The sequence below is a fragment of the Aythya ferina genome, assembly GCF_964211825.1.
Source record: "Aythya ferina genome assembly, chromosome: Z".
Taxonomy (NCBI): domain Eukaryota; kingdom Metazoa; phylum Chordata; class Aves; order Anseriformes; family Anatidae; genus Aythya; species Aythya ferina.
The window spans coordinates 54424605-54438593 of NC_140299.1; the positions used below are offsets into that span (position 1 = coordinate 54424605).

The window sequence follows — 13989 nt, forward strand, 5'->3', positions numbered from 1 at the left end:
GATACACCCACTCAATACCATGTTCTTTGGCCCAAGTGTCTATAAGGTTGTTTCCGAAACGAGTTCCATTGTCTGACTCTATTCTTTCTGGGGTGCCGTGTCGCCATAGGACTTGCTTTTCAAGGCCCAGGATAGTGTTCCGGGCGGTGGCATGAGGCACAGGATATGTTTCCAGCCATCCAGTGGTTGCTTCCACCATTGTAAGTACGTGGCGCTTGCCATTGCGAGTTTGAGGGAGTGTGATGTAATCAATCTGCCAGGCCTCTCCATATTTATATTTCAGCCATCGTCCTCCATACCAAAGAGGCTTTGACCATTTGGCTTGCTTGACTGCAGCACATGTTTCACAGTCATGAATAACCTGTGCTATAGCGTCCATGGTCAGGTCCACCCCTCGATCACGAGCCCATCTGTATGTTGCATCTCTACCTTGATGGCCTGAGGTGTCATGGGCCCATCGGGCTATAAATAATTCACCTTTATGCTGCCAATCCAGGTTCACCTGAGCTACTTCAATCTTAGCAGCCTGATCGACCTGCTGGTTGTTTTGATGTTCTTCAGTAGCCCGATTCTTGGGCACATGAGCATCTACGTGACGTACTTTCACAGCCAGGTTCTCTACCCGAGCAGCAATATCTTGCCACAATGCAGCAGCCCAGATGGGTTTGCCCCTACGCTGCCAGTTGTTCTGCTTCCATTGCTGTAACCATCCCCGCAGGGCATTTGCTACCATCCATGAATCAGTGTAGAGATAGAGAACTGGCCATTTTTCTCGTTCAGCAATGTCTAAAGCCAGCTGAATGGCTTTCACTTCTGCAAACTGACTCGATTCACCTTCTCCCTCAGCAGCGTCTGCAACTCGTCATGTAGGACTCCATACAGCAGCCTTCCATCTCCGATGCTTCCCCACAATACGACAGGACCCATCAGTGAACAGGGCATATTTCTTTTCATTCTCTGGCAACTGGTTGTACAGTGGGGCTTCTTCAGCACGACCCACCTCCTCCTCTGATGATATCCCAAAGTATTTGCCTTCTGGCCAGTCCATGATCACTTCCAATATTCCTGGGCGACTGGGGTTTCCTATTCGAGCCCGCTGAGTAATCAGTGCAACCCACTTGCTCCATGTAGCATCAGTTGCATGATGTGTAGAGGGGACCCTTCCTTTGAACATCCAGCCTAGTACCAGCAATCGGGGTGCTAGGAGGAGCTGCGCTTCAGTACCGACCACCTCCGAAGCAGATCGAACTCCTTCATATGCTGCCAATATCTCCTTTTCAGTTGGAGTATAGCGGGCCTCAGATCCTCTGTATCCCCGACTCCAAAACCCCAGAGGCCGACCTCGAGTTTCCCCAGGTTCTTTCTGCCAGAGGCTCCAGGTGGGGCCGTTCTCCCCGGCTGCAGTGTAGAGCACATTCTTTACATCTGGTCCTGTTCGAACTGGCCCAAGGGCTACTGCATGGACTATTTCCTGCTTGATTTGTTCAAAGGCTTGTCGTTGCTCAGGGCCCCATTCAAACTCATTCTTCTTACGGGTTACTTGGTAGAGCGGGTGTACAATCAGACTGTAATTAGGAATGTGCATTCTCCAAAACCCCACGACCCCTAGGAAGATTTGTGTTTCTTTTTTGCTAGTTGGTGGAGATATAGCTTTTATTTTGCTGATCACATCCATTGGGATTTGATGGCGTCCATCTTGCCATTTTATTCCTAAAAACTGGATCTCTCGTGCAGGTCCTTTGACTTTATTTTGTTTTATGGCAAAACCGGCCTTCAGAAGGATTTGGGCTATTTTCTTCCCTTTCTCGAAAACTTCCTCTGCTGTGTCACCCCACACAATAATGTCATCGATGTACTGCAGGTGTTCAGGAGCTTCCCCCTGCTCCAGTGCAGACTGGATCAGTCCATGGCAAATGGTAGGGCTGTGTTTCCACCCCTGGGGCAGCCGATTCCAAGTATATTGGATGCCCCTCCAAGTGAAGGCAAATTGTGGCCTGCACTCTGCTGCTAGAGGGATGGAGAAAAATGCATTAGCGATATCAATTGTGGCGTACCACTTGGCTGCCTTCGATTCAAGTTCATACTGAAGTTCCAGCATGTCCGGCACTGCAGCACTCAGTGGTGGCGTCACTTCGTTCAGGCCACGATAGTCCACTGTTAGTCTCCACTCGCCATTAGACTTTCGCACTGGCCATATGGGACTATTGAAAGGTGAATGAGTCTTGCTGATCACTCCTTGGCTCTCCAGTTGACGAATTAGCTTATGGATGGGAATCAGGGAGTCCCGGTTAGTGCGATATTGCCGCCGGTGCACAGTTGTGGTAGCGATTGGCACTTGCTGTTCTTTGACCCTCAGCAACCCCACAACAGAGGGGTCCTCTGAGAGACCAGGCAAGGTAGATAATTGTTTAATGCCTTCTGTCCCTAAGGCAGCTATACCAAAAGCCCAACGGAACCCTTTTGGGTCCTTGCAATATCCTCTTCTAAGATAGTCTATGCCAAGGATACATGGAGCATCTGGGCCAGTCACAATGCGGTGCTTTTCCCACTCATTCCCAGTTAGACTCACTTCAGCCTCCAATACAGTCAACTGCTGAGATCCCCCTGTCACTCCACAAATACAGATGGGCTCTGGCCCTTTATAGCTTGATGGCATTACAGTACATTGTGCACCGGTGTCTACTAAAGCCTTACACTTCTGTGCGTCTGATGTGCCAGGCCATCGAATCCACACAGTCCAATAAACTCGATTTTCCCTTTCCTCCCACTGGCTGGAGGCAGGGCCCCCCTAATCCTGGTCAGAATCTTCTTCATTTCTGTGTTTGAAGGACTGTCTGCTGGAAGTTGGAGCAGCAAACTTTTCAGAGAATCCCTTTTTCCCGATTGTTTTCTTTTGCAACTCGCGTACCCGTGCCTCTAGGGTCGTGGTAGATTTTCCATCCCATTTTCTCATGTCCTCTCCATGGTCTCATAGGTAAAACCACAGGGTGGCACAGGGTGAGTACCCACCATATCGTCTTCCTTGTGTGGATGAACGCCTACCCCTGATAGCTGAGACACTGCTTTGTACAGGTGCGGAGGAGAATAATCTCTCTTCAAGTTGGTGAAACTTTTCAGAAAGTTTCTCCACAGTGTTCTCTTTTGGTTGGTGGACACTGGTTTGTTCAGGTGGGGAGGAAAATAGATTCTCTTTTTGTTGGTGGAACACTTCAGAAAGTTTCTCCACAGCTGAGACGCAGGCCTGTAAAGAAGAGGAGAGACTTTCTTCGTACTGCCGGAGTTGTTTAGCCACTTCATCCACTGTGGGTTCCTCATCCTCTTTGCAGGCCATTGTTGCCAATGAGCTGGCATATGATGATGGTGCACTCCGTACAAACTTCCGCCACATGGGTCGTGTACACCTGACTTCATCTGGATCTTTGGATGTTTGTCTGAGGTCTGGATCCTCATAAATCACTTCCCATACAGCTAATTCCCTCAGGTACTGGATTCCCTTCTCCATAGTGGTCCACTTGCCTGGTAGACATACAAGTTCTTCCTTGAAGGGATACCTTTCCCTCACAGCTGAGAGGAGACGCCTCCACAGGCTGTGAGATTGTGCTCCATCTGCAATTGCTTTGTCAATGCCTGCGTCTCTAGCAAGGGATCCCAGCCGCCTGGCTTCCCTGCCATCTAACTCCACACAATTGGCTCCAGTGTCCCAGCGCTGGAGCAGCCAGGTGACAAGCTGCTCACCTATACAGCGACCAAAATCTTTTCGCACATCTCATAGCTCACACTCATTTAGGTTTCAGGTAGTTACTGTTGATTTTTAGGCATCCTCATCTTCCTCCTCCTGAATCCCTGATGGCCCAGCATCGTAGTCTCTATACCTAGCAGACCTAGCAGAAGACTCTCTGGGTTCTAAATGACCCGAATTTTTTCACGTTGTCTTGTAGAGGGGCAGCTTGCACTGCTACAGCTTGTTTCTCTGACCCAGCCACAGGAGCTGGAGCAGCTGCAGGGTCCACCGTAGGGGTCGGAGTGGCCATTGGGCCTGTCACAGGACTTGGAGTGGCCGCAGGGTGTGTCACTAAGTTGGTAGCAGTATCAATGGCAGCTTGATAGGCGTGGGCCGGACCCTAGCATGCTACAGTGATCTGTGTCACTTTGGAACTGCCAGAGTCATGACACCCTTTTTTCAAGCGTTCTACCATTTTTTTAGGATTTTGCAGTTGTTCAGGGGTGAATTTCCAAAACACTGGAGGTGCCCACTGCTCGAGAAACCAGCCCATATCCTCCCACACTCCCTGCCACTCACAACTATCCTGCCTCAGCACAGATCTCTGGATGAGATTCCTAAGTAGTTGTTTAATCTTAAACAAAACCTGAAGCACATTCAGGAGACATAACAACAAGAACATGCTGGTCTGAGTATCCCAAGGATATTCGAAATCATGGAGAACTATCATAACAAGCTTGGAGGATAAGAGGGTGGTGAAGGAGAAGGGGAGAGTGAACAAGTAGGAAAAAATATCTTCCCCTTTCCCCTCTAAAGATTGGGTCCCTGACAAAAAAAAGGCAATAGGTGTAATTGTTAATAATTTCTGAGATCTGGTTTCCAAAGTATAGAGTCGATGACAGTGCTGAGTACAAATACCAGCTTAGAGTCATGACTGGAAATGTCATCGTATCATAAGCCACCGTTACACCGCACAGTACCATAATGATCTTAAACCAGGGCCCGGAGAGGATAAACAGCATGACTGGGAGCACATACAGAAGGTAACGTGTTATAAAACTCAATTTAGAAAACAGGCACAGCAGATTTGAGATTAAAGGAATAAACATTGTGACTAGCAACTATTAAGCAGGTCTAATACTAATTTTAGTTTAACAAGCTCTGGTCAGATCTGTCGTTCCCTCAAACCTTCGTGCCCCATGTTGGGCGCCAATATATGTCCTGGTTTCAGTTAGGACAGAGTTAGTTTTCCCGCTAGTAGCTGGTAGGGTGCCATGTTTAGGCTTAGGATGAGAAGAGTGCTGATAACACCCCGATGTTTTAATTGTTGCAGAGCAGTGCTTACACCAAGCCAAGGACATTTCAGCTTCTCACTCTGTCCTGCCAGCGGGCAGGCTGGGGGTGCAGCAGGAGCTGGGAGGGGACAGACCCAGGACAGCTGACCCAAACTGGCCAAAGGGGTATTCCATACCGTATGGGGTCATGCTGAGCAATATATAGGGGTGGCTAGCCAGGGTGGGGGGCTGGCTGCTCGGGGATAGGCTGGGCATCGGTCAGCGGGTGGTGAGCAATTACATTGTGCATCACTTGTTTGTACACATTATTGTTATTAGTACTATTATCATCATTATTGTTATTATTGTTATTATTATTATTGTTATTATTATTATTATTTTCCTGTCTTAATAAACTGTCTTAACTCACAGGCTTCACTTTCCTGTTTCTCTCCCCCATCCCAAGAGAGGGAGTGGGGGAGCATGAGCAAATGGCTGTGTGGTGTTTAGCTGCCGGTTGGGTTAAACCACAGCAATTGGAATTTAGGATAATATTATATTTCTTTTAGACAGTAACTTACTGTAGAATAATCTAGAAATTGCAGGCAAACTGTAGATAAAGTTTGGTTTAAAACAGAGCTTTGTTTTTGTGATCTGGGAATTACAGTTTAGAAACTTAAATAGTCCTGCTGCCCTTCCAGTTCTGCCACGTATGGGTTCATTATGCTTCTTTCGTTTGGGGCACATCACCTTATATGGGCTTATGAGCTACATAATGTTGCTCATAAATAAAATGTTGGCTTAAGAGCAAACTCAAATTTCTTTATGTTCTTGGGTGTTGTTTTTTTGTGTGTGTTTGCTGCTTTTTTTTTTTTAATATATATATATATATTTGCTGTAACAGGGAAAAGTCCTGTACAGATAACTAAATAACTAAGGAATGTGAGAGATTAATCTGTAGAGATGATAAACACACTAGCTTCTGTTCTTTCACAGTAACAAGGTTTTTACCTCAGAGTTGTCAAGGAATTTTGAGATTATTAGTGACAACATGAGCCTTGTTGCAGGAGGGGAAGAACCCACTTCTTCCCCTAATTTCCTTTTTCTTTTTTTCTTAGTCTATATTTTATCCTAATTCCTCTCTAGGTACTGTCCTCTCTATTTTGATATAAATATCAGCTTTAGAAATTAAACAAATTTAGAGCTTTTAGATCAATTTAGTACTGGAACTTGTGTAACAGGTATCTTTTGAATCAATGCTTTGAATGTTTTGATTATTTTTTTTTCCTTTTTTTCCTTGATAGTCATGACAGAACAATGCAAGATATTGTTTACAAACTTGTGCCAGGCCTCCAAGAAGGTAAGTTGTGGTATGATCTTTTCTTACATGTAGTCTTGCACATAATTCTTTACTCCTTTAACAGTTTAGAAAAACAACACACACATTTTCAAGTGATGAAAATACAGAAGGGGGGTGAGAGAGAATTTGAGGAAAAATACAGCAAAGAACTATATTATTTCATTTGTTCTATCGCTAGTGATAGACTTAGGTTCATATCTTTACAAGCAGTAATTTTTTTGAGGGGGGAAAAAAGGCAAGATGGGATATTTCACCAAAAAGTAGTATTAACAGAATAGTAGTTCAGCTTTTACATGTTTGTATGCTGCAGCTTTCATTTGTTCTTTTTAAATTGTGTGCTTAGATCTGTTGCGCCAGCTTTCCAGAATATTTAGAGGTAGCATGTAATGCAGAAGAGCTTTTAGATTCATGGAAGTTTTCCTCTACTGTAAAAGTCCTTTCTTAGCTGGTAACTTTCAATTTGCACTTTCATAGTCCTCTTTGAGACTGGATCTGTACAACTAAACAAGTACTTTCTAGTAACTGTTCTGTATTTTGTTGTTGTTGATGTTGCATGTGATTTTCATTTAAATAGAATATCTTAATCTATGTAAGCTGAAAAGAATGAATTTCTTAGATGTCGATAAGCAAGCTTAAATAGATTTTATAAAATCAATTCTATCATAGTGAAATCAGAACTATAAACAAAAATTCAAAAACAGTGGTTTGGCTGAAATACTGTGGGAGGGATTCAGAATAAGGCATAGTATTTAAAATCATCTCATTTCAATAGAAATGTTATAATCGTAGCCGTGTGGATGACTTTGTAGTATTCCAACTCTGAAAGATAAGATTGGGCACGACTTGATGCATTAACAAAGATCTGGAATTAAGTGGTGACAATACCACTCCTTGATGGCAAGCCTGTTCAACTTACAAAAGAAGGGATTTGAAATAATTTCATAAATGTTGCATTAGAACTTTATTACAGGATTTAATATTTCGATTTTTAACAGCGGAAATGAAGAAACAAAGGGAGTTTTATCACAAACTTGGCATGGAAGTTCCAGGGGATATCAAAGGGGAGACATGTTCTGCAAAACAGCATCTAGATTCCCATCGGAATGGTAAACAGTCTTTTATTTATTACATCTTAGGTGGGGGACTGCTCATAATGGTCAAGCAGATAGGTCAGAAGTGTGTGTCTCAGTTTATAACAATCAGAATTGTTTCATAGTGGTGTACAATAGGCATGCAGGATTTTTTTGTCCCTTATTTGTTCACATAATCTTTCTTTTTAGCATAAACACTCTTGGTGAAGGAAATCTCGGTAGTAGTGCCCACAAGGGGACTCTGTGAAACCACTCAGCTTCTGCACTGCTAGGAGTTCAGCTGAAGCTGTGCTGTATGCTAGTTCCTATCTTTCATGTGTGGGGTTGCCAGCAGCCAGTGCCAAAGCAAGTTAGCACTACTGCGAAGTTTATTCTGTATAGAAGTCCTGAACCCTGCTCTTTGAATCATAATGTCATTGAAAGGTGCTTCTGTTGAGTGATATCCTACATATCTGCTTTCTTATCTAAGGTGAAACTAAAACAGATGAAAATTCAAACAAAGAAACTTCTGAGGAAAAACAGGAAGAGGATAATGACTACCACCGAAGTGATGAACAGGTGGGATCACAGGGCATGTTTTTATTTTTATCTGGTATTTTACTGCTTTACTGCTTCGAGTTATCAAAAAAAGCCCTGACTTTTAAGCTATTTTTTCTGTTATCTGCTTTAAAAAAATGCATTGTTGCAAGATGCTTTTGTGTAACCCTAAATTAATCCTTGGGTTTTGGCAGGAATGGAGAATATTTTAAAGATGCTTTCATAAAATGTGATATTCCTGTCTTTTTTGAGTTTCAAACTATTTATTGGCTTTTGGCTTAACATAGATTTAGGTTATTTGGGTCCTGTTCTGAATGGATGTATCCAAAGGTTATTCTGGGACATTGAACTGAATGTATATCAATAGTTACAAATAAAAGCTCATGCACTTTCACTTAATACTTATTTCTTTTTAAATCTCCCATATTTTAGACAGTGTTAGCACTATAGCATAAAAATAGTATGAAAGCCAGAATATCCACCATTAATTTTTAAATACAACACATGTTTGAAAGTGAAATGTCCTGCTGGGATAAACACTCCTTTCCTTTTATGTTCTCCTATTATGTATGTCTAGATTAAATTTAACCTGGATTAATTTTGTTTTGAATTATAAAGCATGAGTACTTTCAAAGGGATTGTTCCTAGTTCTAGACCCTCTTATTGCATAAAGGGAATCATCACAAAGAGTTTAGACAAAGTAACATATAGCTGGATGAGAAAAGGAGTGAAATTGAAACATAGAAACTGAAGAGACTTTTTTTTTTTTGCAGCTAATCTTTAGAACTTTAAGTCTGTTAGATCCATTATACGTATTCTTTTTTTAAACATTATAATCACTTTTCAACATGCATTCCTTTTTTTTTTTTTTTTTTTTTAACTGGGTTTAGCAGTCGCATTAAAAGCAAGGCGTTACAGTAGAAGACACTATTAATAATTGGCAATAGTTCTCTTATTTCATACTGTATTGTGATGTACAGTCCTTGCCAACTAGAGGTGGTTTCGGAGTTTGAACTGGAGCATCCTTTTTTCAACATAAAAGTTCTTCCTAGAACTTTTTTCTTTGAGATCCCTTTTTGGTTGGAGCAGTATTTATCACTAAACTGATGAAATTTTAGAAAATGTGTTCATCAATTGGACTGTATGCATTTCAGTTTAAGGAATATTAGTACTCCAATTTTTCACCTTGTTGCATTAATATAAACTGCATATGGAATAGATAATGAGAACTGCAGAAAATTGATCGACCCTGACTGCTTCCTTTTTACTGAAGGTAAGCATCTGCTTGGAATGCAATAGCAGCAAATTGCGTGGATTGAAACGAAAATGGATTCGCTGTTCAGCACAAGCAACAGTCCTGCATCTAAAGAAGTTCATTGCCAAAAAACTTAATCTTTCTTCTTTTAATGAGGTAATATTTTAATTTCTAAAAATGATTTTGCAGATAAAAGTCCTATGGAAAGTGTGGGGTCATTCTTTTGCAAAGCAATGTCAGATTTTATTTTCAGAAAATAAACACATTCACCATTTCTTAAATTATATGTTATGTAGCCATTTTCCTGTCCTTTGTAAGCTAAGGAAATTAATGTAAACAATTACATTATTTTTCTTCAAATTAATTTTTTCTTTCCACTTTCAGTTTACAATTTATAGTCTTTTTTCCCTTAAGTTTTCCTTCTTCCTCTTTCAGCTTGTAATGTTACAATTGAATGTAGCTATTATTTTTTCTTGGGCTTATACAGCACATGTATGTTTTTGTTTTTTTAACCTACTGGATGGCTAACCTCCACCACAACCGCTCTCTCACTCTCTCCTCAAAGGAAAAGGGGGAGAAAATATGATGGAAACGGCTCAGGGGTGGAGATAAGGACGAGGAGATCACTTAACAGGTTATCATAACAGGCAAAACAGAATCAACATAGGGAGACTAATATAATTCATTACGTATTACTAACAGAATACGACAATGAGTACTAAATGCAAACTAGAAACACCTTCTCCCCATCCACCCTCTTCTGCGTTCTCTCTCTGAGGGGCACAGAGGAACAGGGAATGGGGGTTATGGTCAGTCTACAGCGCTTCTTCTCTGCCGCTCCTTCTCGGTCACTCTCGTCCCCTGTGCTGTGGGGTCCCACCCACAGGATGCAGTCCTTGATGAACTGATCCGGCGTGGGCTTCCCACAGGCAGTAGCTCTTCCAGAACTGCTCCAGATATGGGTCCATCCCACGGGGTCCATCCATCCATCCCCCAGGAGCAAACTGCTCCAGCACGGGTGGGCGGCAGCTCCCCCCAGACCCCCTGCTCCTGCGTGGGCTCCTCTCCACGGGCTGCAGCTCCGGCCCGGGGGCTCTCCATGGGCCGCAGCCTCCTCCAGGCCACATCCACCTGCTCCACCGGGGGCTCCTCCACCCATGGGGGGGCTGCAGCGTGGAGATCTGCTCCATGTGGGACCCATGGGCTGCAGGGGGACAGCCTGCTCCACCAGGGGCCTCTCCCTGCACAGCCCGCAGGGGAACTGCTGCTGCCTGCCTGCAGCACCTCCTGCCCTCCTGCGGCACTCACCCGGGGTTTTGCAGGGCTATTCTTCCTACACTTTTTTTCCTCCATGCTGTCAGTGAAGTTCATGCTGAAGTCTTGCTGCCTATCACAAGCAGTGTTATGATATACCTACTTTACCTTTCCTTTGCAGACAGTACTTGGAATCATGGGAAGAACTTATGGTGAAAGGTACAGAAAGAAAGACAACTTTTCACAGTTCTCCCATTTCATATTCTAAATTACACTTAAGGCAAACATAGGAAAGCAGTCTCTATTTACTACTTTTTTGAGTATTGTTCACAGTGTCTTTGCATCTCAAGCATCTGCTTTCTAGTCCAAAGTGTCAACATCTTTGTTCTCAAACCTCAAGATCTGGTTTTCATCTCTGTCATTCTTCCTTCCCAGCTTCTCTGTACTTCAAAGTACTCTGTCTTTTGGTTGGAGTACATCCCCAAACTCAGCTAAACTTCTTGAAACAAAACTGTAACATCTGGTGCCTCGACCTCTTCTGTTGACTTCTGGCTGTAGACCAACAGCAGCATATGTACCATCATTGATCAAAAGTGTTTTCTTTTTCTTTAAATGAGACTTTTTTTTTTTGCAGGTGCATCTTTGTTTTTGTGTTCAAAACCTCTGTTCCATTCCACCAGTCTAATTTAGTAACTTACTATCCTTCCTACCAACTTCAAAGAGTACCTTTTTATTCTTTAGCTATCCCTCCCACTTTCTTAAAGGGTACATAAATTGTGGTGCAATCACTTTACCAGTGTCAAGTAATGGGTTCATGGTAGAAGGCTTTAAGCTTGTGGGAACTTGACTGCTTGCAGTAGACTATTCAAGGTTTGAGTTATTGCTAGTTAGCTAAGTGATGTCAATGGATAGAAAGTATGTTCAGATTTTTCTGGGTTGTGTGGTAGAGTGTAGTTAATATATGCAACCTAGGTAGAACTTAAAATTTTCATGCATATTTCATGCTTTACTTCATGTTCAGCTATTGCTGTTGAGTTGGTTATTAGTTATATTGTTGTCCTTTGAAAAAGGGCTGTGTCTGTGCCCAGTGAATTGGAGCTGGTAAGCACACCGAGTCAAGGTCTGCTGATTAACCTTTATTTCAAATCTGACGGAGTTGTGGGCCAGGCAGTAATTCACAAAGCAAGCACACCCAGAGTTGAGTGCCAGGCCTTTTATACAATTTAAAAGGTATGGATAGAGTCACTCATTGGTTGCTTTTGGTTCCATAACTTGCTCAGTAATGTGTGTGGTTGAGTTCTGTGCCAGCTTTTTAACCTAAGGCTGGTTGCTCATTATCATGTCAGATTGCCACCCAGGGGTGTGCGTTTTATTATGGTAATGAAGCATAGGTTACCTAGAACATTCCTGACTCTTCTTTTGTGCTTACATTAGTACATACTTATGATTATACAGTTATGAGTCTTTGTCCTTGCGTTGTTTCAAAGTAACTTTTTGTGCTGGGCTGACTACAATATGATCTCATGTTTTTATGTTTATATCCTTACTGTTTCTAGTGTCAAGACCTTTCAATGCTGAGGCGGACAAGTAAAAGCAACTTATTTTAACAACTTATTATAAACAACTGAGGATCTGCAAAAGTAAAAAAAAAAAAAAAAAAAGACAAAACAAAAAAACTACCAACAAAAAAATGTAAATATAGTGTATCAGGGAGTGGCAGACAGTTTTTAAAAAATACAACCTTGTTGCAGAAAGTCACCTGTCTGGAGTTCATGTAATTTTTTTTCATAATGTGGTAAATAATAAAGCTCTCCTTGGACTTGTGGATTCTGTCTTCATCATTTAATCAGCCTTTCTCAAAAGCATATAAAGCTTTTAGGAGACGGCATTAGTGCTGCTTGGGAAGCTAAATCAAATAACTAAGTCCAGCTCGTGCAAGATATTTGAGATAGGTACATTCTTGCTTCTCTTTATATTGAGAAAAGACAGTTCCCTTACACAGTTTTTGTTTGCAGAAAAATTGCAAGATGAATGGTTCCACTGTCTTTGGAGAAAAAATTAATGTCTAATGTTTGTAGTATTGCCAGAAATGTTTTGTTTCATGTACGGTGTCCTAACAAATTAACTGTCTTCTTTCTTTTGCCAGCTGGACATATTATGCAATGAAGAGATTCTTGGCAAGGACCACACACTCAAGTTTGTAGTTGTTACTAGATGGAGATTTAAGGTATGACACAGTGGTTCCAAGTAAATCATGGAGTGGCTAGATAAAAAAAGTTATAAAATGTGTCATTTGGAACTGTACTGCAGTAACTATAAATTCAATAAAAAGATCCTTCAATAGATACAGAATACAACATTCTTAAACAGTAATTATTAATTTTGTTTCAAAGAAAATGAAGCCAAAAGGAATTAAATGTACATTGCAAGGAGAAAGGGTATATTCTGTCAACCGTCAAATTGTGATCAACTTAGGGAGAGGAAGTTGAAGCCACAAGAAAGTATTATTTTTAGCTAAATCAGGTAGAAACTGGTTTTCCTCTGTGTAAGTGGGAAAATAGATAGTGATGCAGGCAAGGCAGAAATTTTCAACACAGTTCTCTTCTCTAGCTCAAGAAGGCTGATGTACTTCTCAAGGAGAGGGAGTAATTACAGTGCTTGTCTGCATTAGTTAAGGAGAATTCCAGCAGTATTTAGTAGGCATAAACATGGCTTGTTAAGTGAGTACATCTTTGACTTGCTGATTGTGGTTTCTCTTAACAACCCCCTCGCAGCTGAATAATAAAGTGGAACATTTATTATGAGTGTAAGTTATCACAATAATGGCAGCTCAAGTGAAACAAGTATAAGAATGAATTGCAAGGGTGAGCACTTAGGAGTCGAGGTACGCCTCCAGAATCAGTGTATGTGTATTTGAAGCTATTTGAATGAGGAGTTGGTATTCATAATAGACAAACAACAACACATAAACCTGTAGTGTACACTGAGATAGGTCTTAGGAACTTTGGATGCATATCTGGAAGAGGTGCAAGTGAGAGTATAGAATTGTTTTTCTGTCTTTGTGCAGAAAAACAATTGACTTGCATATGCAGAAGAGAAGTCAGTGGTCAGTCTTTGAAACATGGAGAGGTCACAATTAGAATCCTACTAGAATCCCTTCCTGAATGACCAGGAAGGGTCTGGATAATGCAATAACAGCTCAATTACAATGCTGTTGTTATTTGAGATAGTGAAGACAGATTGGTTAGAAAGGATTGAAGCAAACCTTTACAGTTCTCGGTGACTGGAGATTAATAAGCAACTTAAGTTCAGTGTAAGTAAATGTAAAAGAATACATGTTGGGGATAACAGTGGGCTCAACTTCATATATAAAATGATGGATTGTAAGCTGGCTGAATTTTCAAGGCTTTGAAACCAGATGAAAGAAGAAAAAAAGCAAATGCTAGGAATTTTATGGAAAAATGAAGAATTGAAAAAGAGCACTAATTTATATGCAT

At 41.6% G+C, this 13989-nt stretch overlaps 1 protein-coding gene across 5 annotated transcripts in view; it reads left to right on the forward strand.

Moving 5' to 3' along the window:
- The window catches only part of PCGF3 (polycomb group ring finger 3), a 58064-nt gene that overhangs the window by 38162 nt on the left and 5913 nt on the right, over positions 1-13989 (forward strand). For 4 of the 5 annotated variants that reach the window (XM_084503899.1, XM_084503898.1, XM_084503902.1 and 1 more), the window contains 5 exons: positions 6300-6355; positions 7351-7461; positions 7916-8004; positions 9257-9394; positions 12639-12719. In XM_084503899.1, coding sequence (XP_084360025.1) covers positions 6300-6355; positions 7351-7461; positions 7916-8004; positions 9257-9394; positions 12639-12719 — 475 coding nt within the window. The remainder of the gene's footprint in view (positions 1-6299; positions 6356-7350; positions 7462-7915; positions 8005-9256; positions 9395-12638; positions 12720-13989) is intronic. The other variant, XM_084503901.1, reaches the window with a different exon arrangement.